The sequence below is a fragment of the Hippoglossus stenolepis genome, chromosome 21 (assembly GCF_022539355.2).
Source record: "Hippoglossus stenolepis isolate QCI-W04-F060 chromosome 21, HSTE1.2, whole genome shotgun sequence".
Taxonomy (NCBI): Eukaryota; Metazoa; Chordata; class Actinopteri; order Pleuronectiformes; family Pleuronectidae; genus Hippoglossus; species Hippoglossus stenolepis.
This window is the reverse complement of record NC_061503.1, coordinates 11,977,244-12,005,203: the sequence shown is the minus strand read 5'-3', so window position 1 is coordinate 12,005,203 and position 27,960 is coordinate 11,977,244. Positions and strand designations below refer to the sequence as shown.

Sequence of the window (27,960 nt, the reverse complement as noted above, 5' to 3'; positions counted from 1 at the left end):
TTTTGCATGTCTTACACTTGGATGTATTCCTCCTCATCCACTGACCGCAAGTTTAGTTACTTTTGTACTTTTAGTTACTTTCGTACTTTCGTACTTTTAGTTACTTTTCGTTACTTTCGTACTTTTAGTTACTTTCGTACTTTCAGTTACTTTTTAGTTACTTTCGTACTTTTAGTTACTTTTGTACTTTTAGTTACTTTCGTACTTTTAGTTACTTTTTAGTTACTTTCGTACTTTTAGTTACTTTTTAGTTACTTTCGTACTTTTAGTTGATCGCTCTCCACTAACCGCAACAGGCTTCAAAATGCCTGTGCTCGGGCCCGTTAGTGCTACAACGTAGCCCTAGTTTATTTCTGTATTTCCACATGTATTTGTTTATTTATTTATATATTTCTACATTTCTTGATTTATATATGTTTACTTCTGTATTTCTGCCTTTATTAATAAATATCTACATATATTTTATTTATGCATTTATTCATTATTATATTTTGACAGGAAGCTATGTCTGTATTGTTACTGTTATTCATTTATTTATTTATACTTATGTCATCATTTGTTTTTGTCCTGCACAGGCCAGGTGTCAGCTACACTTTCATCCTGCTGGTGTGCCATGTATAACATTATCACTATTGATTCATCTGTTAAACATCTTCTTTATCTATGAATTTATTGTGTATTTAAGGAAACAAACAAAAAACACTGTAGAAATTCACATCACATCACTTTCCAGATCCCTTGATTGACTAATTCAAATGTCCTGTGTGTTGAATCTCATGTGTAAAGTGCCTCTGTCAGGTGAATGCAGTGGAATGTGAGTATAAAATGTAAAATATAATATAAATGAGGAAAACACAGACATTTTAAACGTGGTGGTGATTAAAACAAGGATAAGAAGGTAAATACAGCGAGTCAATGTCCACATGGGGCTGAGGCGTGGTTTGACAGCACTGCCTCCCTCGGATCCATCCGGCACATGCGCATTGATGCCTTCACTCCGTCATGGCTGACACGAAGTGGCCGGGCTGCGCGAGGGGGTTGAAGGCTGTGGTGCTGGACATGTGCGGGGTCCTGTACGACAGCGCGGAGGGGGGCCCTGTTGCCATCCCGGGCTCCGCTGAAGCTGTGAACAGGTGAGAGAACCAACACAAGAGTCTGACCGAGCCTGTGGAGCAGAGGTGCAGCCATGCATGTGCACTGTTTCCACTGTGCCGGGAACATATGGAGATGATGAGATGTTTTTTTGCAGTGCTCCTGAAGCTTCTGCATGCATGTATGAACGCAGTTAACACGGGGTCTCTCAGTATCGCTGTGTTAGGATCAGCTGGGCGCCCCCCCCCCATCTGACCTCTTCTCCCTTTGCTTTAAAGGCTCATGTCTTCAGACCTGCAGCTGCGCTTCTGCACCAACGAGACTCAGGCCTGCAGAGACAAGTTTGTGGCCCAGCTGCAGATCGTGGGCTTTGACATTTCCGTGTCCCAGGTCTTCTCTCCTGCCCCCGCTGCTGTAGCTGTCCTCAAAGAGAGGGGGCTCCGGCCTCACCTGCTGGTGCATGATGGTAATGCTGCTCTATTATTTGTCAGAATTTATAAGAGAGGCTGTGACAATATCTCTAGGTTATATTCCTGCATGTGATCCTGTAAGTGCGGTGCTTGTGATGTTAAGCCTAAATTAAGTTAAGTTAAGCTTCTGCACACTGGACACAACAAACCAAATAAAAGACTTGTTTGTTTATGTTAATATAGGGTCCGTTTTTGTGTTTGGCTGTGGCTCCGGGGGTTTAGTGGATTATTCTCTCTAAACAGAAGGTGTAGTTCGATCTCAGTCTTCCCCAATGTACACGACGCAGTGTCCTTGGGCCATAGGCTGAACCTAGATGAAAGTGCCACACCTAGATTCGCTGTGTCAACGTGTGAATGGCACAAACTGTACAGTAAAGAGCTTTGAGTCGTCATTAAGACTATATAAGTAAAGACCATTATAAATTCCTTGAAACTTGTGTTCGAGGATAAGACTTGCAATAATATATATATTTTTTGTCCTTGTCCACACATCCCATTAAAAGACCAAGACACTGTAGATTTTACTAAACTTTAGCTAAAGCAGGAACACAGGTTACAGGTTATTTTCTTATCTCATGTGACATCACAATTCCCCATGAAATCCCTCATGAAACTTGTCCTCCACCTTCTGCCTGTTTAAGTGTCAAAACATGACGTGTGTGTTGATTCCTCCGCAGGAATTCTCCGTGAGTTCGACAGTGTTGACAAGACCGACCCAAACTGTGTGGTCATCGGAGACGCAGGCGAGAAATTCTCCTACCAAAACCTGAACGATGCATTCAGGGTCCTCACAGGCCTGGAGAAGCCAGTGCTGTTGTCTCTGGGCCAAGGGTAAATACATTGTTTATAATATTTCCTATTCCAAATAATAACCACATTGTCAACAATGTAATATCGTGAGAATATATCTGTTTTACTGTGTTCGTAGGAGGTACTACAAGGAGACAAATGGTTTGGCATTAGACGTCGGGGTTTACATGAAGGCTTTGGAGGTACAGTACAGTAGCTGCATAATGTGCATTGATACGAATAGATGACAACATTTCTGTGCATGTGAACAAAGAGTTGTTATTGTTAACTCTTTGCTCCCTCCAGTACGCCTGTGATCTAAAGGCCGAAGTCATTGGAAAGCCATCCCCAATGTTCTTCCAGAGTGTTCTCAATGACATGGGGCTTCAACCACATGAGGTGCGTAGCAGCAGGTCAAACTGCGTGTACAGGTTTGTTGTGATTCTTGCGTCTTGTTGAGTATTTTCATCTCAGTCTGAGACTCGCTCCATTCTCTGGATTTCCTTTCTTTCACTGAGACACGGATACATCTGCTTCCCTCGCCAGCAGACGGTCTTTGTTGAGTCAGTCACATAATGATCAAAATCAAGCAGTTATCATTCCTTTCATTCCTTTTCCAAAAATTCCTTTTCAAATCCGAAATCTGATTCCTTTCACAGAACAAACAGCTGGATTTACAAGTTAGATTCACAGGATTCTTTATAATCCACATCTACATTTGAGGATTGCTGAGCATGTTTAAAAAGAAACGGCTGCCAAGTGCCAAGATCTGCCAAGTGCTGATGATCCGTGGTTCGGAGGCAGAAACAACAGGAAGAAATAACAACATGCCCTTTTGGCAAAACAAAGATAGGAATCTTTGGAATGACAATCACGTCATTAAATGTTTTTTTTAAAAACCATAAAGCTGCTAAACTAATGCTACCAGGGAAAGAGTGAATGGATCCCTACAGTTGTCCACCTTTGATCTGAAGTTTATGTTACATGGATCAAACTAAAATACATCAAAGTCTAATAGAAAATTAAAGTAAAATGTGTCCCCCGAGCTAATGGGTACAGATAGGCAGATATTTCTAAGTCCGTCTGCTTGAGAGGATCCACTAAATAAAACTCTGATCTCTCTTCTTCCAGGTGCTGATGATCGGGGACGATCTGGTGAACGACGTAGGTGGGGCGCAGAACTGTGGAATGAAAGGCATACAAGTCAGGACTGGAAAATACAGGTGATCGTCAGTGAACGGTATCGTCCTTGATACAAAACCCGAACTGGACTTCTTAGTGGCCGCTGCTGGTGTCAAACTATCATTTACCCATACCTAGATGTGTCCTGCTGAAGGCTCCTGGACAAAGGTATTTACTGGAGAAACCTAGGCCTGAAGGTAAAAAAAAAAAAACCGAAGTTACATAAAGTACCACAGAAATCATACATCTAAATTTTAAACCATTTTGCTTTTAGAAAAGGTTAAGCACCCTTGAAGAAATTTATTTTTAAACCGTCCCATATTTTGGGTATGGTGTGAAGTTAGTCTGGCCACATTAGAAACAAATCAATTCATCTTTTTGTCAGAAGAGGGCACCCTTGCACTAGTGTTGTGCCTCAAAGTTTCCTCTGTAAACTCACAGGCTTCCTGTGAGCCAACCACCCCATTCTTCACTCCTCCAGATTTGTTTATTTGATTGAGAATCCACCAGAAATAGCTTTATTCTCTCCACATGTTGAGCGCTCGTCTCCGTAGGATTTATGGTCCCGAATCTGGAGATTACTGGGGTCGCCCTTCTTACGGTGTAATTACAAAAACATATGGTTGATTATTTTAGAAGATATATAGATGTAGTAGTTAGGGCGTGAAGAAAAAAGAAAAGCGAGCGGAATTAAGAGGGGACACTTTTATGGTGCTTCGCATTACATCACACATGTGCTGTATATTATAATGTATGTTCAAAGTCAAATCGTACTTTCATGGACTAAGACTACCTCACTTTTGTGCTGGTGTTGAAAACCATATTTTTAAAAACCTTTTTGATAAAAAAAATTTGCAGTATTTATTGAGAAGCAGCAGTAGAGGGAGTGTTTGGATTCTTGGCTTAATTAAAAGTATAAATACAATCCTACCAATCAGGAAATTGTCACATTTAAGTGGTAGAAATTATATTCACTTACATAAATTATAGCCTCACTGGTATGCAGTGTGGTAATGTTGTAATTGATTGCAGTCGTGACCATTTAACTGCAAACTGCTTTACTAGTACTGCTTTGTAATTTTACATAGATTAATGCAGTGCATTGCATCATATTTTCTGACTGTATCTTATGTATTGCATGTAAACTAACAACAATAGCACAGAAAAGAGCTCAAACCTCAACCAAGGTGGAGTATTTTCCCTCTCACATTTATTGGTATAATATAAATTCTCGAATACAAAATAAAAAATAGAAAAAATCCTTATAATAGTTCATAAATCAAAATAAATGCTCTTTTTTACTTTCTCTTCATTCTTTAGAAGAAAGATAATTCTTTCCTCTTTCCTAACATTGCTACCAGCTTGTTTGGCTACAACCCCGCTTTAGTAGTCTGAAGAGCGCCACGCTCGCTGACCTGCTCCACTGCTGTGCATTGGCATGCAGGTTTTGGTCATGTGACCCGAGAACGCTGAGTAATCTGCTTGAGCATCAGTCAGCTCTAATCCTGCACTAAGAGCACAGTCACTCACTGTACAACCTGTCCCCTGTCTGTTACTCTTATGTGCATGACCGGAGTATGTGGGTGTGTTGTGGCTCCACCTTTCCGTGCTTTTGTGTGTGTCGCTGGCACGTACGGGCCTGCATGTGTGTGTCTGTATCTGTGTGTGTGTGTGTGTGTTCAGAAGCCGGCAGTGTTTCAGCCACATGTATCTGAAGTTTTTTTTGAATGCAGATTCTCAGTGGACTGAGCTGAATCCATCTGGGTTATGTGACTTCACAATCGTTTCCCAGCAGCTCAGTTCAGCTCCAGTGTTGTGACACTCTGAACAGCGTCGCAGATACTCAACTAAACACAGGATAAAGCAGATTAAATGATAGCATATGGAGGAGAGAGAGATCTGGGCAGAGGAACATATATTTAAATTCAGTGTGTTACGTGACGTGCTGTGTTTCAGCTGTGGTGGCGTAGATGTATGGACTGTGTGGTTTATGGAGTTTATATGGAGAAACTGGTGCATATACACATTCTACAGCGGAGTAGACTTAGGGATTTTATATAATATTCATTTAATGACAATACAGTTAAATTACACAGGTATATTTCCGACTGAAATCGGTGTAAATATTTTTCGAATTGCAGCGTAAGACGTTGCATCATGTTTGTGTGTGAGCTGCAACAGAAGGTTTTTCCATTTGTATCATAGGAAGTAAAACAAAGTGTGTATTAAAATTAGAATTCATTTGTCTAGAATGATTTGTCAATTACTCATTGAACATAGACACCTTACAATAATCCAGATCCTTCTGCAGACTATACACACTCTCTGACGCGTGTTTCCGTGGGACGGCGGGTGACGGGGGAGACGTGAGATTTAGCGTTGTTTAGCCGAGCAGGCCCAGTGAACCCAGGCTTTCTGGGAGCAGCTATAAACCCTCAGTCAGATCTATGAAAACACAGCTGTTTCCAAGTCAACCAGATGCTGCGCAGGCCTCCAGTTCCCATCACGCCCGGAGAAAAGACTGCCTCAAATACCTCAGGCCCGGTGACAAGGCCGGAAGGGGAAAAGATACAAATCACAGACAAATCTAATCATATCGACTTCTTTTACAGAAAAGAAAAATGCTTTCGACTTGACATTCTGTTCCTAAGAAAGGGCTGACCTGACATTATTTAAAGTTATTTACATCTGTGTGACACAAATTTTCTTATTTTGCATGTTTTAACTATCTGTTCATTCATTTCAAAAGGTAAAAAGTTGATAAATGTTTGCCTTCACTTTAACATAATCTGACTTCACTCTACAATACTGCAGGATGTCAGATTTGTGTAAATGGATGCATGTTGTTTTAATCATGTCAGCAGATTTAATATTTTTATGCTCAATGCACCTTTTAATATGATGCACGACACATTCATGTGCGTATAATGTCATTGTGATGGTTCCTGCAGTTTGAAGTGCCCTGCAAATATGGGCTGTTAAGACTATAGGTGTAAAATAGAGGTAATTTCAATAAGGGAGTGTTCTGCTTGCAGTCAAGGTTTCCTTGTTCTTAAATAACGAGCTTAAGTTAGCACACGCTTCTCTCGGGGGAGCAGCGAACCCTTTGCTCTTTAATGTAGAACAGGTTTGCAAAGAGGGGCCTACCACCAGAAAGTGGTTGGAAATTAGACTGGAGATCTGGCTGCTGATGTAAATCAGCTGCATGTGAACAATCCGCAGACGCCGCGCTCTGCTCCAGCCTCCTCTCAGCTCTTTGGTTATTATGTGTCGAATTCAGTCACAACATCAAAAGCTGCATATTAAAACCTCAATACTTTAAGGCAGATTTCTGTCCAGACCAGGGTATCAGCAACCGCTGCATGTTTAAAAATCAGCGCCAAATGCTCGCTCGTGTTCTCAGTCTGGTTTGCTCAGTCTTGAAACAGATGCAGTATATCCGGATTTATTTTGTTGATCATTCTGATAAAGCTTAGCTGTGTTTAGGAAAAGAACTTGGACTGCAGTTGTTTTTTTAGTGGAGAATCTGGCACTATTGCACTGTGTGTTATTTGATGTTTTGACCACTTAGTGGCAGTTAACAAAGGGTCATCCACTAACCAGAAGGTCTGCGGTTCAATCCCCAGCACCTCAAGTCTTTGGGCAAGACACTGAACCCCAAATTGCTCCGGACAGCTGGTCCGACAGTGAATGAATGTGTGTGTATATAGAAGTGCTGTGAGAATAACTGGGTGAATGCAACTTGTACTGTATAACGCTTTGAGTGGATGATAAGGCTGAAAAAGTGTAAGTACAGTTAATTTACAGATCTCTTGTATTATTTTGGGCCAAAACTCAGAACAAAGAGCTGAAAGACTCGGATTGAACCCTTTTGAATCAATTTTTGATATAACAAAAGTTGATTAATGCAGCTTTAAACATGCTTTTTTGTTTTACTTCTCCATCTTGAAATTCTCACCAGTGTACGTTACTGGCAGAACTGTGTCTCGGTGACGTTTTTTACACAGTCATCTCCCACGGTTTGTGGCCTCGGCTGCCCCTCTGTTCTTTGTTTCTGTTCTCTTATCGTCAAGGAACTGCTTCAGCACGGAGCTGGGTATCTTTGAAGCCTTCACAAAAGCAGGTTCACACCATGCTGTTCCTTCATGCACTATTTGTAATCCAGTTTAATTGCTGCTCCTCGCCGACAGTATTACTTTCTGAGGCTTTTAATCTTGGCATGCGCTCTGTTTCTCTGTGTATCGGTGGTAATCAAAGGAGCTGACTTCCAGGCTTTTGATTTAACCAACACCTTCAGTACTGGTGTCTGTAATTCTGCTGTGAAGAAACACAGTATTGACGTGCCGGACGCTAACGCTGTATTGATGCAGGTATTTTGAACAGGGGCCAGTGAGTTAGAGGAAGCCCTCGCTGGATTCCCGTTGGGATCTGGCTCAGCAAACGTTTTCACACAGCGGCGAGCATCTTCAGAATGGTTTACACTGTGAACCTCTCCCTGTGGCCGACGCTCCGCTGCTAATGTGAGTGTTGGGAAATGTTTTTTTTCCAAACAGGCCGAGCCAGATCAAACCTCTCCAGGGAGAATTAGCCCCTGATGATTAAAAAAAAACAAAAAAAACAATGAGCCACTTTTCAGAAGCCGCACCCTGGTTTCTGTCTTGCAGCCGTCACACATGCAGGGACACAACAGGAAGTCAGCTTTGCAGGGGTTCAGTGGTCATGTGATGCCGTACAGATGAGTTTTCCTTAAGTGTTATTGTTTCTGCACTATGAGAGGGGGGGTCACATTTGCAGTGCAAGCTCACACTATATATAGAAAAACAGTTTCAGAGAGAACACGCTAAAGGTAAAACAGTTTCAGAGAGAACACGCTAAAGGTAAAACACTTTCAGAGCATTTGTGCCTGGTTAGCGAAACAGAAAAAGACGGCGAAACCTTTCATCATGATGTTTCACCCGTCAGCTTTCTCACATGCCAAACATACCTCGAGCTTGCCTTGCAGTCACGCCGGATAAATGTTAGCTGAGGTTCAAGTAGCTGTTTTATATCACGTTACACATTTATCGCGGTTTGTAAACAAGTGAAATCAGAGACAGACAACCAGTGGAGGCTTTTTTAATTGGATTAATCGACCATGTTTGTGGCAGAAATGGATTTTCCTCAGATGTAACTATTAGGGATTGAAGTCGCCCGCTCTCAGCCTCTTCCCCCGCTGCTTTGTTGACTCTTGTGTTGTTTTGCTAAACTGGATTTTTTATTGCTTTTTCATAGAAAGCAGGACTTCTTGATATCTTTGACTTCATATTAAACTTACCGGAGGCTGACATGAACGTGTTTTCCCTATCGGCAACTTTATTTCATGTCACCTCGCAGCAAGAAGGTTCCTGGTTGGAATCCCGGCTTGGCCTTCTGTGTGGAGTTTTTCCCCCACAGGGCTCGTTATTACGCCCCCAAACAATGTGACGTGAATGTGACTTTAGCATATCAGAATACTAATAATAATATTTTGGTGAACTGGTAAGCACAAGATTCCTGGTTTGAATTCCGGATATGCCGGTGCTTTTCCGTGTGGAGTTTGCATGTTCTCCCCCTTGTCTTAGTGGGTTTTCTTCAGGTACTCCGGCTTTTTCCCCTACAATCCCAATACTTGTAGATTGGGGGTTTTGTTAATTGGAGACCTTAACCCTAAATGTGAATGTGAATAGTTGTTTTCCTGCAGTACACTGACGACCTGTCCAGGGTGTACCACCGCTTCTTGCCGAATGTCAGCTGAGATTGGCTCCAGCTAACCCCCCTGCTACCCTCAAAGTGTAATCGGTATAGATGATTGATGGATAGATGGATTTTCCCTCCATGAATAATAAGAATCTAAGAATATGTGCAAGAAAATTACATTAGAGCCTCATAGCATCAATACATTATACATACATACATATTAACAGTCTTTTTTTCCATTCCATGACTGTTGTAAATTGTCTAACATGCACTACAAAGTAAAGTAGTTAACACACACACACACACCACTTATCAGTAAAGCTGTTATTATCGTGCACACATGTCGTTTTGTGTATTGAATAACTTCAGTTAGAACACACAGTTCTCACCAGATGGCTGGTATGCAAATATTCAAAGCTATCAGTGCAACTGCTACTCCTATAATCAGAGTCGTCTGAGGGCGAAACGCAATGTGGGTTTTCTGCCACAGTGAAATCCTGTAATGTGACCTGGTGAGTCTCTTTCTCAGACACCAGGCAGGAGCGCTGGAAGTTACAGTTCGTTTCTGACAGAGGAATGCACCCGCAGCTCTTAAAATCGTTACGACAGACTTCCTCCTTATCATCTCCTGGCAACAATACACCGTAAAATAAACGTCCCAATCAGATCCAGGGCAGGTGTGGTCCAGAGGAACCAGTCACCAGTGTCCAGCGTGTGTGCCGAGCCCGTCCCTCCCTCCTTCCCAGAAGTCCAGACTGGAAACGTCACCTGTGATGAGTGGAGGGATATATCCAGAGCCGATTTCCTCTGGTACCTGCTATGAAGTTGTGAATAGAGTGAAGGGCTGCTCATTAGCAGAGCATGAGGTCAATAAGCCTGAGCAAACAGATCATGAGAAATCAAAAATGAAAATGATTTTTAAAAAGCCTTGAAATGTTCTGTCGTATGCATGTTGCTCTGTTACCTGATCCATGATGGTGATACACCTGGACTTAGTGGTTTTCAACAGCTCTTTCGTGCAAACAAAAGGAAATGAGTCGCACTAGAGCTGTTCATTTTATCACTGTCATAAATTTGCACTGCCTGCCTAGTTGCTTGGTTCTGTGTCGCCAGGCCCACCATTACCATGGCGCCTCTCGTCATCGCCCCAGCCCTACGATGATAACGACTTGGGAGGTGGCTGCGGTATCAATAAAATAAGCGATCGGCGATTGGTAGACGTGACGTTTCTGTGACTTTAACCTGAGTTTAATTTTAAAATAACCACTTTCCCTTTACGGAAACAGTGAGAACAGGCCAATCAATAGAGGTAGAGGTGTAGACGTGGCCCTGCGGTGATGGACCCCCATAGAGCGACTCTTGGAAAAGAACAGAGCCATAAGATCTGATTTCCAAAAGGACTCTCTTACAGATATTCTGCCTTTAAATCATTTAACACATGCTGCTAAAATTCATTATTTATTACTAGTTATTACTTTCATTTATTCCAGTTTCTGCTTTGTTTTCTTATCTTGTTTGCAACATGTAATTTGTCTGTTTTCTTGGTGCAACAGTTCTCCACAGTGAATAAATGTAGGGGCTGAATGACAGACGGAATGAAAGGCCTCAGTGTGAACGTTTCACTGCATCATTATGTGTGTCTACAGTAAGGTGATGCCCTCCTGCGTGGACATTACCGACCTATCAGATCTCAGTTCTCGTGAACCACACAGACATTAGACTGAAGTGTGTTAGATTTATAGCCGCACAGGTCTGTGACACCGGACCTTGACAGGGCAGACGTGTATTCTGTGCACGGCCGTGGTGGTGGCACCTTTATCTCCTTTATGAGCCCGGCGCTGCCCTGGGATAGCTCTCAGGTACATACTGTATTTCAGCCTCGTTTATCTTTCACTCGCTCGCTGGTGTCCTATAGCCTGAGCGGCTGTGATAATGTACAGGGTTTCAGGTGTGCCCCCGTCAGACAGGGAGTGATCGTCTGGAACGCATGTGACATACTATGTTACGAGGCATTGTTCGTATGTGTGTCGCCCAGACGTTTATGAAATCTCTCTCACACCGGAGTATGCTTTTAGTTTCCATTTTTGGAATGCATTTTTATAGAGCTGGATCCAACGTGCCAAAGCAGGTTAATGCTTGAGTTGCATTTTCTCTGCATGGCTGCTCTGTCTTGACCTTTTGTCAACTGTTATAAGAGTGTAAGCATTTTATAGTGTCTAGGAAGACAGCACAGTCCCACACCCTGTCCTGTCCTGCTAACCACTGTTCGCACATCAGTGTTTGTCAGTGTGGGAAGGAAACGAAGTTATCTCATTTCTCTGCTGAGGCTCTGGGCTGTGAACTTAAAAGCTTGTCAGCTCGACAGCTGCAGTATTACTCAATGTGTCCTTGAGGTCCGTTTGCCTCTGTGCCTTCACAGACACCATTTACACCGATCCAGTGAATCATACTGTGTGCACAATATGACCTTTGAACTGAGGCAGGATCCACAGGGATGTGCTCAGATCCCCCTGGTTCATCAGAGGCGCTGAAATCCAGAGCAGAGTGACCTGTTGGGTTTTGTTTGTTCTGAGGCAAAGAGGCAGATTGAGTAAACTGTGTTTAGTTTGTTACTGTCCCCGAGGTAACACTGTAGGCTTGGAGCAAAAGAGATGAAATATATATTGTATATCATCTATAGTTTGTATAATAGGTTGTATAATGACAAATTGAGGGATACAAAAGGCCTATACATGATAATAAATATGTACCTGAACATAGACGAAATATAAAGATGGACGGCACGTCTCCACTTCCTCCCACTCCTCTAGAAATGAAGCTAAAATACCCCTGAACGCTGCCATCTTGTGCATTTGGAGCCAGATTCTGTGTCGGACCAGCATCTCCTTTGTGAGCCGCAGGGCTTTTGCATGATATTTACATGGTACAATAGGAAAATACATGTTACGTAAGGTTTCCATTTCCACTGATGGATTTCCCCGTCTTTAACAGATAACACATGAACGTTTTGTTGGTTGGATATCTTTCCTGGCTGCACACTCCCACCTCATGCAGCCGTGTCCAGGGGACAGTGGGTTGTTTAACCTCTATTACTTCTGCCTTTGGTTTGCAGCAATTAAGGTTTTCACAAATGAGAAGAGTTTAAGCACATATGAGTTTAAAAATGAAATTTCCCTTAAACGTTGTCAAGGGCAGCATTTTACCACAATAACAACAACAGTCTATCTAATTAACTTTGTATCTAATCTATGTTTTCATCCTTTTCCCCTGGATTGGAATCGGCAGCTTTGTAGGAAATGTAAACACAATCAATCCTTGGAAGCAGTTCCTCGTCCAGCCGGCACTCTGATGTTGGCGTGAGACCCAACACTGCTTTGCCTCTTTTTGCCTCGTTTACATTGATACTTCTGAGCTTTTAATAGAATATTCCACAGAAACGCGTGTTTTGAGGCTCGCTCGTTTGCTCTCGTTCACACGGGACAGCAGCTGTGATCAACTTGGATTTATAACAGTTGCAGTTTCGTCCGATGGTGGCCAAGACTCAAGGCAAACAAATCTAGAAACATCAACAAACTGCAACCGCAGGATCAGCTACTGCATCATTGCTTTGTTTCTGGTTATGTTTACGTGTTAAACTAGTTTATGAACAAAGGGAAATTCAAGTTTAATGTGATGCGGCTTGAGGATGACGTGTCCCCGTGGTGGTTAAAGCCAGTGCATGGAAGTGCTGATGCAGCAAACTGTGCTGTGTGTCAAAAGTCTTTCAAACTTGGCTCAATCAAGGGGGTGGAGTCTGACGAACATATTTGCATTTACTTGAAACAACAAATATTTTTAATTTCCTGTGTATTTTCATCACAAGTTTGGTCTTAAATTTCATTTTCAGTGGAATTGGAAAAAAAGTATTATAGTTAACTTGTATATACAGTAGCTGTAGACGCCCTGGACTGATGACAGCTATTTTTACCTATGCAGCTATGTACACAGCCATTATATCAAACCATGTGGTTGTCACTCGCACAGTTTACCGTTAATATTCACGGCAAAAAAAATGTACTTTAGCATAATTACATGTGAAGATAAACCTATTGAGTATTTGCTTTGAATTCAACTGGGAATTTGAGAGTCCACCCACACTAATGACATTTATTATAACTGCTGTGAACCAAAGTGGTTCATTTGTGATGGAGCTAATTAAATCACCCTTTAATCCCTGTACATTCATTCAGTGAGTATTTGCTACTCAAAGCTAAGGTTTTCAGTGAAGGACGCCATTAACCCGTGCCCTTTCCATATCAACAGATACGGGGTGATTAAAGGTCACAATGATCAGTGACCTACTCGTGTGCAAAACCCTGTAAAGCTAGAATTGATGCGAAAGCGATAAAGTGAGATTCACCCCCACTTCTCTCTCATTCAAGCTGTGTTTTGAACCCTCTGTTTGGATCAGATAGATGTGAGATAATAGCATAAAAGCGCCGCACAGACTGGGTGCAGATCGTAGATGGATAAGGCCGTAGCTGCACAAAGAGGTTAAAGAGTTTGATGAGACTCCACTGGGTGCCCGAGCCCCGGCCCGCCATCCCTCACCACCCCGGGGTGACAGCTTCCCCTGCCCGCAGGCTCCTCTAAAGCCTGCCGTGCGTTATAAGTCAATGAGATATTAATAATTAACCGAAGCTTTTTTCACAGTGAGACTATACTCCCACAGCGAGACAAAGGAGCCGGTCGGGCCTCGACCACTGAGCCCCTCAACGGTTCTTTTCCACCCATGAGAGAGCGAAAGGAGAAAGAAAGAAAGAAAGGAAAGGAGCGAGAGTGGGAGAGAATCGTGAGAGCTTAAGCCCACAGATGGCCGGCTGAAACATAGCACTGCCTCTTAAATACATGAACACAGGCCCTTGACCGCTTCAATGGGGATCCAATCCGTCTTGCAATTACCAATAGACAGGCTGCTTGGCTGGGGTGACTTGGGGCATTGCCTGGTTTCTCCTGGAGCCATTTTTTCTCCAAACTGTTTGAGTGGAGCTGCACATGTTAGAAGCAGGTGAGGCAGCAGTCCTTCACCCGCCAGCGAAACGCGCACACACATATAGAGATGTAGAGATATACACTCGTAAGTGAATGCTCAGCAAGCCACCGGTGGCACAGCTATTAATAACACGCAGAGGAAAAGAGTCTGTTTAGATCTAGGCCACATGAAGCTCTGCATATTGAGCACAACAACTTTTATAAGGATGTGGTCAAAGAAATAGGAGCCATTCTTCTAAAGTCAAAGCTCTGTGAGAACTTTTAAAAAGTGAAATATTAACTTTTAATTTATGACTACGAGAGGATGTTGAATCTTAGCTTAGCACAAGAAAGGAGAACTCTGCTGAAAGTTCACCAAGTATTGTCCTCCTAAAACATTGTATGACTAACAACGTTAAGCTGAAAAAGAAAATTCAATAATCAATGTAGCAGAAGCAGAGATAATATCGTTTTATATCCCATGCGTTGTTCTTCCTCGTCAAAATCTGTGTTGTCGAACTGTCAAATTGTCATCATCACCCCCCTGTAGTAGATTTGACAGTGAAAAGCATCTTAACATTAAAAGTCATAACAACAGCCTGCTTTCTTACGACAAGGACTTTTCGCCAATGATTGAAATAATTAGCTTTAGGTAATCAAATAATAGGTGAAAATAGTTACAGCTAAAACAGTTGCAAAAAGGTTTTAATAAATGTGAAATAGTCAGCCATAGATAATGACTTAATAGTTGAAATAGCTGAATGTAAAAGATGATAAAATAGCTAAAACTGCTGAATTATATAAGTAGGGTGCCAAAAGTTATAAATTATCTATAAAGGTAATTAATTAATCGTTGAAACGGTTGGCTTTAAGTACTAAAGAGCTAAAACTAATGAATTAACAGTTGTGAAGCTAAAAGCTATGAATAGACTTGAAGTAATTAGCTGAAAGTAACGGATGAATCGTAGAAACGTCCACGTCTACAACACCAAACAGTCGTAGTGTGGCTACAATGAACAAAGCAGCCCAGACAGTTCCATTGTAAGAAATATACTGTAACAATATCCACAGTTAGCGTGAAATACATCCAGTCTACTCAGAACATGTTTGGAACATGATGATGGGCCACTTGAGTTTGTCTTTTTCTTCCTTTAAGGCTGAGAAGAAGAAATGGGAGCCACTGGGCCTGGAGGGTGTTTCAAGAGCCTGGTAATATGGAAATGAACAGAAGTCAATGAGGCAGGACACTAATCTAAAACTACACCACAGGCAGTTGAAAGTGGGAGCTGTACTGTTTAGCTGCAAACACACTGGTGTAGGACTTTTAAAGTCTGAGGGACAGAACGTGAATGTTTGTCGCGTGCGTCCTGTTCTCTCGGCCTCAGATGTGCATGTGGTCGGGAAAGACAAAAAGTTTCCAGCGTGGTTTCGATGGTTCGGGATTCTCTCGTTCCGTATCTGTCTCTCGCACATTCACAGACATACTCACAGACGGAGAGCAACAGGGTGGAAATGCATCAAGTGACCCTTCACGTTGCGTTCAGGGAATCCCCTTTGAGTCGGGGCCCGAGTCGTCCGTGTGAAGTGTGAAAAACCTTGCAGCAGCTGTTTGCTGATCATGACTCATCAGCCTTTTGCACAGTAAAGCGATAACGGCCACAGAAAAGGATGTGAAGGCTGCAGCGTAGCATCTGCCGTTGCTGTTGCCATAACACACACATGTAACATGGTGGTTTCCCCAGTTCAGTTATTCTTTTTTCTGAAAGAGGCTGCAGCTGTGTTGCATCAAGCGTGTTATGTGTCTCTCAGGTGGATTCAAACAAAAAAGGGAGTAAAAGTGAAGTTGAAGTGGACAATGATGATGATGATGAGGATGATGATGATAAAACCAGGCTGGAACATCTCTCCGTCTTCCTCTCCCCCCCATGACCTTTAGAGTCAGTCGAGCTGCGATCTCGCCCCCGAGGCCAGAAGACTCCTGCGACATCACTGAGCACACGCAGTGAACGCACCTCCACCGATGTGGGGAGGAAGCTTTGTCTTGTGTTCGGATCTCATGTCGCCCACAAGGCTTGGCGGAACATAAAGGCCGCAGTGATAGTCGGGGCCGTGTTCTCCTTCGGGGGTGCGTGGCTGTATCGTCCGCTTCAGTTTGAAACGAGGCAGTGTTTTGGCTCCACTCCAGCGCTGGTATGAAAAACTCACGTCGACACAATGAGTGTTTTTCCGTCTCTCCCTGGCAGGGGGACGCTTCCTCACAGCGTTGTGGCAGCTCTCATAAATGTCACTACCCTCTGTAAAACCAGGCGGCTGCACTCATTACAAAGAGGCTTATTTATTTGGGGATTTTACAAAGGAAGGTTTAGGAGTTGAGATTTATGCCTGCTTGCATTTTATCAGAGTCCTATCCTCACTGGTTGCCTTCCACACCTCATCCCTGTTCTCGTTTTGATGCCGTTTGTCTGCTCTGCATGTACCATAGAGACTTTCAGCATATTTTTCATTTACATATAACTTACTTCTGCTTTAGCCAGAGCACCTGCAAGTTGGGCACAACTGATTTGTCCTCTTTGGAGCTGTTACAGGAAAGAGGGGAACCCTGCGGAGGTGAGGGGAGTGTAAAATGAAATCAGGTGTACCCGACAGTTTTGCTTCCTTCTGCGTGCACGTGTTTCTATGTTTATGTACTAATGTGTTAAGCATTAACTGATGAGATCGCTGTCCTGCCTTTCACCCTGCGGTCAGCTACCGTGACAATGAACTGAATATATCTGAGCAAAACAAACAAAGACACTGCCCTCGTATCCTCGTTTCTATCAACCTCCTTTCCCCTTATTTTTTTCCTTCTTTTCTTCACAGCTGACATTCACACACAAGTGAACTCACTGTATGAGTCATTCGTATCCACTTTCATGTCATGGAGCCATGTCTGTATAAAAATGTATCACCATGTTTTATTACTCCAAATATCATGTTGAGTATCTCTCCATGTGATATCCTATAATCTTATATTGCCTGAGCAGTACATACGTGATATCCATGTTCTCCTGACCAGCTCCTACATCTGTTAAATCCACTGTCATGTCAAAGCTGTTGTAGAGGATTAGTGTATGTACCTGTTTTGAAATCTCATTTAAAATAGGTGTTTCATAACTTTAAAACATGGGAACTCAATGTTCCAGTCTTCATCTTGGGAATCCTTATCTTCAAATCCAAACTTCTGCTTCTGTTGTTCTTTGCCCACTCTCAACCCAAACCTTGCGAGCATTTACCGACTTTCTGGGGAAGTTTTAGAGTCGTTCAACACGGCTGCAGCGACGTTTAAGGCTGTGCAGAGTCCGTTAGGCCTGGGGAACAAACCTATTCCTCCACGTGTGTTGATATATCATTGACTTGAAGGACAAGCCGTGAGCTGCAGATTACCTCATCAGTAACGAGAGCCACATTGTGCTGAATTTTGCATGGTCACATTGACCTGGTTACTCGTACATTATTCATTGCAATGCGAGGAAAGCAACAAAATGAATACACACGCATGCATGCATGCATGCATATCTAAAGGGCAGGAGGCTGGGGCAGATTTAAAGGAGCATCAGGTTGGAGAGACGCTGTGCTCTGCGCTGTTTGAAACATAAGAACCATGTGACTAAGTGGTGTGTGTGTGTGTGTGTGTGTGTGTGTGTGTGTGCGTGCGTGTGAACTCAATCAGTCCTCAGGCAGAAAAGGGTGCAGGAGTGATCCAGCACAGGAGACATAACACCTCGACCATTAGTGGAGCAGCTCACGTAACCCAAGCACTGGCGGCTGACAGACATGCGTAAACATATGGCACTGGTTCCCTGTATTCAGTGCGGCCTCAGTATTCAGCACCTCTCCTCACCCCCCTCCCCACAGGCCTCTTCTTTCTGTCGCTACACTTGGACAGCTCACAAATATTTGCCATGGTCCTCCGCGAGCTCTGAGGGCAGGATTAATGGTGGTGTGTGCCGCACACCCCGGGCCAGACAAAGCCTCCCCATCTGGAGCTCCCAACCCGTGACTGGGGGAACAGAGGCAGCACACAGAGCCCGGTCGAGGCGGCCCGCGGAGGGCGGATCTATAGGCACCGCTTCATAAACGAGCAGGACAGGAGTCCTGAGCAGCCCTGCGCATGAATGAAGGGGGCGTCTCCGTCTTTTAATGTAATGGGGAGGAAAAGGGTCCTGCACGTTGACCCGATCCTGGTGCCACGCCAAATGGATCACATTTCCCCTACCAGCTGATTAAACAGCCATATCTGTATCCATCACTGGGCCCGGAGCCAAACAATGGCAAGAGCGAGGCAGCACGGCCCCGTACCTCCTCATCTTTGTTTATATGTTTTTAAATACATACTTATATGTAGATACATATCTGTAAAGATAAAGCCGTCTCATAACCCATTCTAATAAACAAACTTAATATGAGGACACATTATCTTTAAAAAAGCCAAAATCTGCTGGCTAACCTTCATTTCCATAGAGTCTCACTTCTAGCATGGCTAAAAAGAAAGGTTTATATGTTACTCATATCACAATCGGGTCCTAAGGGACCAAATTATTCTCTTGCTTCTATTTTTAGAATCTGGTATTTTGGGGAATTAGTCGGCAGTCAAGTATATTAATTTGCCCACAGATGTTCTAGAAAACGTCTGGGACACGGTGTGATCGCCGGTGACGGAGACAGAGAAAACACTCACGACCCTGCAGGGGCTTTTGGCAGCCCAGCTGCACAGACACCTTGAAGTGTGGCGATAAGCAGCACAGCAAAGAACCCACATGGAGAAGTTAAACTTGCTGTTGATCATAAGTGAGCTCTTATGATAATTCTGAGAGTACACAGACCCCATTTATCACCAGAGCTTCCCCCTTAAGCTGAAGCTGTAGAGTAATTGTGTTTGCCTCTGTGTAAACTCTGCCTTTCCTGAATCTTCTGAGACCATCACGTCCTGCTCTTTTCCAGTTTATACAGTCGGTATTGTTAATGTGGCCGATAGCATCTGACTGTTGGCCCTTCTCGTTTACGACCCTTGTGTGGGGACTTGTTTGTTCCTGTTTTCATTCGGTCTTTTTGCTTCTCCTCCCTCAGGCCCAGTGACGAGAAACACCCGACGGTGACGGCTGACGGCACCGTGGACGACCTGTCCCAGGCTGTGGACATGATCCTCAGTCAGAGGGGGCGCTGAGTACGAGGCAACAGATACCGGAAGGCTCTGCATTTACTGTGAGGCCTCGGTGATACAGGCTCGTGCACTGTAGCATTTTCATGTAGCTGTAACTTTCTACAACCTAAACTACCGTCCAAACACTGTAACCAACACACTCCCTGTACTGTGAAATATGAAAAAACACCCGCCCAGCTGCTGCTAGACATCGTCTTTCTAGAATAAAGTTTGCAGAAGTGTAACCCAGGTCTGTACCGTGCATTTGTCAGTGTAGCGCTGGCACAGATAAGATACCACAGCTTGACATGGATTGGCTGTAACCAGCTGCTGAATAACGGTTAGAGGGGAAAGTATCGCTGTGTGTTCAGACGCTGACGTTACAGAGCTACTGTTCATGGAGTCAACAAATTAAGACACTATTTTGGGCTCACACTTCGTAAAGAGTAGCACTTTATAGCTAAGGAGCGGGAAGTTGTCAGTTATGTTTGCATTTGGATTTGATAATTATAAATAAAGTTATTTTACTACCAATCTACCAGCTGAAAATATTCATCTTTCCTGAATTTGCCTGTTTTTCTCGGCCATTGTCGCATAACTATGTTATAGTTATGCTTGAGTCTTATTTTTTAAAGACTCAAGCTCTTGAAACACTGGGGGAAACTTATCCCTGGCTCTGGTTTAAACTGGACTCATATCGGAGCAGCTTTGGTTTTGAAAAAAAAAAAAACAAGTCGCTGAAAATGGGAAGTGAGCTGCTCTGAGAGATGATAAATGCAGAACTCTTCCGAGTGTGATGAATTACGCCGGCGCTCGGGCTCATGTTTCTCCCTCTGTAAACAAACTGAAACAAGCTCTCCATCATCAGAGCGAAGAATCGCACATCTCCAGAGCGCTCTATCTTTATTTACTTGCCTGTGGGCCGCCTCTGTCGGGGGACGTCCCATCGCAGTCACATTGTTAATTCCCGCTCATTAGACGGACGCACATTCACTCCAGTGTCTGATAAAATGACGTGGGTAAAAAAAAAAGGAAAAAGAATTGGTTGTGGGACTTGTGTGTGCCAGCTGGATCGTTGAGGCCTCTGGAAGTGGGGCGTAAAACAAACGATTCTCCAACGCTGCCCCCGAGGTTTCAGTGTACCAAATAGATTCATCAAGAACAAAAGCCCATTGCCAAGTGATTCATCGAGGTCTTTCTGGTTCACTTCACCATTAGCTGACACAAGCTTGAATGTTATTGGGCAATTAAAGGTAATGAAATGCTATGAAGTATTATGAAACGAGCGGCTGCACCGTTCCTACTTCAGATTTGGAAATGCATATTAATACACGCGGGAAAATGCGAGCACCTGGCAACCAGTTTTCTAACAGCTCACGCTTTTTTTCGTTGCTGCCCATCGGCCTTTAACGAAGCTATTACACGTGTATTTGACGACTCTCGGGTGAATTCACTTGGCTTTCACTCTGTTTTTTTTTTTTCCTCCTCCAGTTCATTTAAGTGCAGTCGCTCTGAAGGATATAGGCCACGGTTTTCAACACCTCCACTCGGGCTGGGCTCGTCATCGGCAAACGCACACACATGCCTTCAGAGGAAGCCGGGTGTCAACCACACCTCTCAGGCCAGGGCCCGAGGTCGTCCACCCTTTTCCACACAAGTTACAAATTAGCAGCAGTTTACCTCGGCAGGGGCCGCGGCGATCAGTAAACACTGATATATTCCTCCTGCAGGGCAGCACATTGATTCTTTCCCTTGTGACCGCGGCTGCAGAGCAAGATTACCTTTCACATAATAGAGATGACCTCTTTTCAGGAGACGTGTCGGGGCGCGTATGACCTCACCGCTGCGGGATCCTATCGACAGACTTAATACACTGTCGATTGACTGACTGACTGACTGACTGCAGCTGTTGTTGTTGCTCACTCTCCAGTTGGGGCCTTTCGGAAGCTTTGCATCCAAACGTACACGGAGTGTCGTGATGTGTAACGTGGCCGCAGTTAACCCCGGTGTTGACATGCATCAAGTGTGCTCGCTCAAGTAAACACAGTTAGTCTGAGGAGATTAGCCGCTCTAATCACTTCAGTCAGCTCAGTCAATGGGGAAAATTTACAGGGAAGAATTTTAATCACTGCTTTAAGTCATTTATCAAATAAAAAAGCCAATTAATTTGATAGAGAGTCATTCCAGAACCGTACAAGTACTTAATACTCTGAGGATGATGTTTACCGGCAAACAAGTCTTCATCAAACCTACAATCACGGCTTTTTTCACTGTTTCCTATCAATATAAACCAAATCCCTTTGGGCTTTTCACTGTTTTTCAGATTTAGGTATTTGCAGGGTGACAGATGCGACTCTGGGAGTTTGAAAAAAGAAACAATCGTGTGTATTTTATCTGACATTTCAAAGCCTGAACAATAAATTACAATCAATACTTAGTGGTGAATCACCTTTTTTCTCAGAAACCTTGATGCAACTTTTAGAATCCGGTTCTACAGTCATACCAAAACACTGTTATAACTGTCTGCAAGAATATCCCCAGGTCTTCTCTTCTTCCTCCCTTCTCCTCTTTTCTCTTCCTCTCCTCTTCCTCTTCCTCGTCCTCCCTTCTCCTCTCCTCTTTCTCTCCTCTTTCTCTCCTCTTCCTCTTCCTCCTCCTCTCCTCTCCTCTCCTCTGCTTCTATAAACTTCAAGTCATTAAGCTGATGATCTCATTTTCCTCATTGCATGACTGACACCTCAGGGATGCAAAGCCCCTGCAGCATGTGTCAGTCAGGAGGAGGAGGAGGAGAATGAGGCTCTTTGTTAAATGTGGCTGCTCACGCTCTCCTTACTGCACAAAGTTTGTAACTGAATCCAAGAAAGTTGTGATTGATTTTAAAACACGTGTCATGTCACAGAATCAGTGGCGTTGACTTTGAAGCAAATAATTTTTTTACCATCCTCAAGGACATTTTCACCCCTGTCTGTTTGTTTGTTTGGACATATTACCACGGAACCTGGTGGGAGGATACAATATGGGTCAGGGAAGAAACCATAACATTTTGGTGCAGATCCAGGATTTATGTTTCTGTTTCCCAGAGAATAATTCATGGAGCTAGACGGGGGGAAAAAATCTGGCACATTTAGGTGCATGATTTCTATGTGTGTGTAATTTGGTGCAGCTTGATTGAATTTAAGGGCCTGTTGGGCCTTGGCGGACGTATGCGCTCTACTAAGTGCCATTCAGATTTTATTTGTTGGAATGATTAAAATCTTGAGACCCTTGAGATCATTCTAGATCTTTACAGAGTAGACTCCACACACACACACAGACGTACACACACTGCTGGAGAGTGTGTCTGAGCAAACACTCGTATATGTTTCTATGTCATCTGTTTGGGTTCGACTCCGCTTACATGGCACGCACACTGCCGCTCTTGTAACGCACCTGCACTAACCCACCTTTAACAACTGCCAGCTGTGTGTTACCTTGAACTATTCGTCTCCGCTCGTTTGGCTCTTCCTGTTTGACAGGAAGCGGCGGGTCAGCTGACCAGACAACGCCGCACACCTGCAGGCCCTGAATGCGCCGTTATCCTTGGAAACATGCGCTTGTTTTGACAGCAGCCAGTTATTGGTCCCCTCCCTTCAGTGTGTGTGTGTGTGTGTGTGTGTGTGTGTGTGTGTGTGTGTGTGTGTGTGTGTGTGTGTGTGTGTGTGTGTGTGTGTGTGTGTGTGTGTGTGTGTGTGTGTGTGTGTGTGTGTGTGTGTAGAGTGCTGGTCCATGCGGAGGCCTCTTTACCCGCTAAGCCACATGGTTTCCCCACATTTCATCACTCTCCTTCCCTTGTGGGCAGCAATGCCGACAGCCCTCGGTGACGTGGGCGTGCTCATAGGCTGCAGGACGGGGTTTGGATGGCGATGCCTGAATTTCCTCCTTCTACTCATTGCACCCCACCCACCCCCCTCACTCCAAACCCCCGACCCCTCCCTGCCAGTCTGAATGCAATCTGAGAAGCGCCTCGGCTCGTACACAGAGCACTCTGTACTCTGCTGACATGGTCAAAGCCGTCACAGGCCCCCTCCAGGGACGCGACCCCTGCTCAACCGCCCGCTAAAGCCTGCGAGACTTTGCCTCGCCAGACACAAAGCGTGACCTCCGTGATGTCATACCACCGAGTGCACGTGTGTGTGTACAATCCGGGGCGGGAGGGTGGTCGTATGTCACCGTGCAGTGTAAACGAACTGTCTCGCTCTGCGAAAGGTCTGAAGGGGCTTAAAGCTGACCTCCATTTTAAAGCCGTCTCTCTCTGCTCCAGCTCTCTGCCCTGAGGGTGTCCAGTTGCGTCTTGTAAAAGCCAAAGGATTCAAAGCTGGAGCGCTCACACCTCCGATCCTACAAACGCTTAGTGTCACTTTTCACGGCTATTTTACGTGAGAAGTCTTGTGCGACCTCGATGCTTCTCTTCTGTGTGGGTGCAGACATAACACTGACTCAACTGTTACCAGCTTGTACCTCACACACACACTCTGTAATTGGTTGTGCATCAATCTAACAAAGTGTGGGGCTGAAATGATACACAACAACTTACCTACACAACGAGCTCGTCTGGAAATGTCTGGGTGGTGCTGCTACATTGCTTATCACCCTGACCACATTCGAGTTGCCAAGCGGAGGTAGAGCGCCAACATTCAGCTTTATGATACACACGGTTTGATTTTGTTTATATGAAAAATTCCACGTCGGAAAAATAGTTTCTTTTTTTGGTGAAATGGAAAATAACTCACAAACCTAAAATATAAATGAAATTATAGTTGTAAAAAAAAGTAATAATAATAATAGTGCCCCTCCTTATAGGTTGTCCAACAATCCACTGATTAAATCACATTTAAATTCACAAAATTAGGATTTTTATTTGGATCGACGAGAAATCTACGAAAATGTTAAAAAATGTCCGATCTCGCAATGTTGAGAAAGTGAAAAAAAAAGTGATCCGCACCAAAATTCAATGGATTCCTCTCTGACACACACCGCATCACTTTACCAAATTTGGTGGTTATCCGTCCTGTAGTTTTTGAGTAATCCTGCTAACTAACAAACAAACGTAGACGAAAACAACAACCAAAATAGTAACGAAATAACACAAAGAAATCTGTATCTATATAATCTTTAACCCACCATTAAAACCTCTGACACATCTGCACTGACTGTGGCTCATCTGACGAGACCGTGAATAACCTTCGGTGACAGTTCTCAAGTGACCCGCCGCCACCCTGTTGTGCTGTCAGTGCTGGTGGGGGTTGTGGTCATTGGGCACGGCGTGTCCCATCTTGTTGTCCTGCTATCTTCTCCCCGAACACAGCCTCCTTTCACTTCTGTCACTCCGCTGATTAAAGGCCAGGGGCCCCTCGGTGTGTCGCGCCGCCACACAGACGCTTCTACATCGTTACTGTTTAGCCTTTTCCCTCCTGGACTCATTACGCGAAAAAAAGAAAAAAGGGCCCTAACTGGTGCAAAGAGGAGGCTGGTGCATGTGTCTGACAAAGTGTAAATGTGACCTCACTGTGCAAGCACACAGATTCTCATGCAGCAGTGATCCAATCCATCACAAGTATGCTCTGGCCTTGTAGGCGATTTGAACGCCACAGTTATGCTCTGTGAGATATTAGAGCATCTCAGTCTCCAAATTTATGAGGTGGCGTGCTTCCCTCAGAGCTACCTTACGCTCTCAAAGAATCCCAAGCATCGTCGCAAGTCTGAACAAACGCTCAGATAGTGGTATGCACTGTTGGATCAGTGATCCTGGAGGGTTTTTTCTCAGGCCTCAGAGTTGAGCAGGGGGGGGGGAAGCAGACGAACGCAGCAGCAGCAGCAGCAGCAGCAGCAGCAGTAACCCTGACACATGGCCCACATTCACAGCCGCCTCCCACGTCACTGTGCTCCTCAGAGAAAAAGACCCTTTTGTTTCCCAGCGCAGGGGAGGGAGCGAGGTCTCTGGGGTAAACCGCCGCTCAGCTCCACCACTCCACCCGCCATCAAAAACACACAAAAAGAGAAAGAAAGAAAGAAAGAAAGGGACCGGACTTCCCACCCCTGCCTGGCGTCCTCCCTACTCACTCGCCGCTTCAGCACACAAACACAGGCTCGTCAGTTGTACCATTACTACGCTTGTGATTGTCTTTTCCTGCTACTTAATTGGGTCAGTCCATACTGATGCATTAAAGACGTCTTCAACAATGACCTTGCTGTTGATGCGTGTGCTCGGCTCATAGCAGCAGCGGGAAGAACTCTTCCTTTCAGACTCTTCACTTCAGTGAAAGTAGAAAAAATGACCAGACAAGAAAAACGTCCTCAAACTCGGCAAGATGTTCTCAAAAGTATCAAAAGTACAAGTTCTCGCCCTGAGTGACCCTGTAAGTGTTGTACTATGATGTATTTGAGTATAGTAGATTTTTACATGATTATTATCACTGATCAACAAGTGAGAATATGTTTAGCAGCTTAAAAACATTATTAGAAGTTCTCAAGTAAAGTAGAAATACCTCAATGTGATGGATTTCAAACTTTATTTTATATTTCAAATTTTGGATAATGGCTGCATTCTTTTTATGATTATTATTGAATCAAAAATACCATAATTAAGAAAGAAAATAAATGGATTTAAACTCTAATAAAAAAAGACATGATGATTGGAAATCAATACATGTATTCTATAAATTGTCAGTATTTATTATTGTATTTAATGATTTTTAAATCTAATTATATAACTGTCACTAAACCTCTGTAAATATATCACATTTAAAAAGTGTGGGTCACCTCTCATCTGCTTTTATAGCCTTAATTTAAGATAGATTTAAAAAATATGATTCAACAAGGAAAATTGGCATCACTTTTTACTCCCTTTCGGTTGGTGAGGTGAGACATGACGAGACAGACCGAGCTACAACGGGTGAGAAGTATTAGGCTGGAAAGAAATAAGAATTGGCTCCACTTTGCCAAAAACCCAGGGAGAAACTGCTGGTGAGCTCAGCCTCGTGATTCCACTGAGCGGCTGTTCAGCTCTATACAAACTCACCACGTAACTTCCCTCACCTGCCAACAGCTGCAGGTGCTGCTGTGCACCTGGTTACACTTTAACATTTTCAGCAGCTCTGTGATCCCTGTCAAAACGGGCTGGAGGAAATCTTTAGATATAACGTGAAGAGGTTTGTCTTTTTTCTGTCATTTTGAGCAGAGAACTCAACAAGTCCAAACAAGGACAGTGTCCACAGTTCGTTTCATAACTGCTGATCATGCACGCACAGGGCTTCCTGCAGGTTTTACACCACAGACCCTCTTGAGCTCCTTCACCTCCAGGAAGAATCCTTCAGGCAATCCTTCAAAGCATTTCCTCACTGGCTTCGCTTTTCAGTGTCTACGTCCATTTTCACATCCAGAGTTCACCAGAGTTTAGCTGCAGCCACATGGCTCCTCCCAGCTGTGGTTCTGCAGAGCGTGACACTTATCGTGCACTCTCATCATCGGCACCGTAACAAATAATCTGAGCCGGTCCCTGTCTGTCTCGACTTTGGCTTCACAGCCAGCGGCAGGGGGATCAGCTGACTTTGGGTTTCTTAGTGAGGGTTCAGGATTCAAGGACTGTTTTTAATTCTTCAAGCAAAACAAACGAGCTGCATCTTATGCTCCTGGATTCTCGACTCAGCTGTGTCTCCTGATACAAGACTTTCAACTTCATTAATGCTCTAAGAGACTAAATGTTTTTGCAGCCTCAGGTGGAGCGTCTGGAAACCCTGTGCCCTTAATGCGTCATTCTGACACACACATTCTCACTCATACTCAGTCGTGGGGACACTCATTGGCATATTGCATTAAACTAGCCCCACCAGAAGCTTCTCTGATTATAGCAACATCCCATCCCTCCAATTTCTACACCACTTATCCTTAAAGGACCACATGCATATATAAATATTTCTCTTTTTTATTTTTTTCTCTATATGTTTTTGTTGTTATACAAAAAAACAATTTCAGTGACACCATTTTTTCCCCGTTAAACCGAGATAAGTTGTATGTGGAGACGGTGGTAAAATGAGAAAAGGTTCCAGCGTTGCACTTATTGATTGTAAGATGACTCGTGACACTTTGTTTTTATGTATCATGACCGTGGGTTGCTCTTGTTTTTTTGTGCCATGTGCATAATCACTGTGTCTATATTTAGTGAGGGTCAATAACCGTTCTACTACTACTACTGGGTACTGGTCAATGCAGCTTTGGCAGATGTTGAAGTATCCAAAGGACATGTAGACCAGTGCTTTTCACACAAAGTCAAATACAGTAACAGACACCAGGAATGGTCTTGTACTTAAATTTGTGTCCATTTCAGCAGCGCTACAGTGCAACTCTTCTCAGCTTATGAAGGTGTATGACTGTGTTTGATGTTTGTAGCAGACTTAAACACCCACTGTAGTCAGTGCTGATACCATAATGTGGACCAGACACTGAACAGTGCCCGATGTGTTTTTAATAATCTGGACATTAACATAT

General features: G+C 43.7%; 1 protein-coding gene across 1 annotated transcript; it reads left to right on the top strand.

Moving 5' to 3' along the window:
• The first annotated feature begins 971 nt into the window (after positions 1-971).
• On the top strand, positions 972-19,975 carry LOC118100823 (phospholysine phosphohistidine inorganic pyrophosphate phosphatase). The gene is made up of 7 exons (XM_035146252.2): positions 972-1,133; positions 1,371-1,558; positions 2,240-2,393; positions 2,491-2,554; positions 2,658-2,750; positions 3,483-3,574; positions 19,365-19,975. The coding sequence occupies exons 1-7, from the start codon at positions 1,003-1,005 to the stop codon at positions 19,459-19,461; spliced, it is 819 nt and encodes a 272-aa protein (XP_035002143.1). The 5' UTR covers positions 972-1,002; the 3' UTR covers positions 19,462-19,975.
• The last annotated feature ends 7,985 nt before the right edge of the window (positions 19,976-27,960 follow it).

What these genes read in the sequence shown, in the direction of transcription:
- LOC118100823 (XM_035146252.2), top strand. Translation starts at nt 1,003, where the DNA reads ATGGCTGACACGAAGTGGCCGGGCTGCGCGAGGGGGTTGAAGGCTGTG. An exon ending in TCCGCTGAAGCTGTGAACAG is followed by an intron (nt 1,134 to 1,370) that starts GTGAGAGAACCA and finishes TTTGCTTTAAAG; the next exon opens with GCTCATGTCTTCAGACCTGC. An exon ending in TGGGGCTTCAACCACATGAG is followed by an intron (nt 2,751 to 3,482) that starts GTGCGTAGCAGC and finishes CTCTTCTTCCAG; the next exon opens with GTGCTGATGATCGGGGACGA.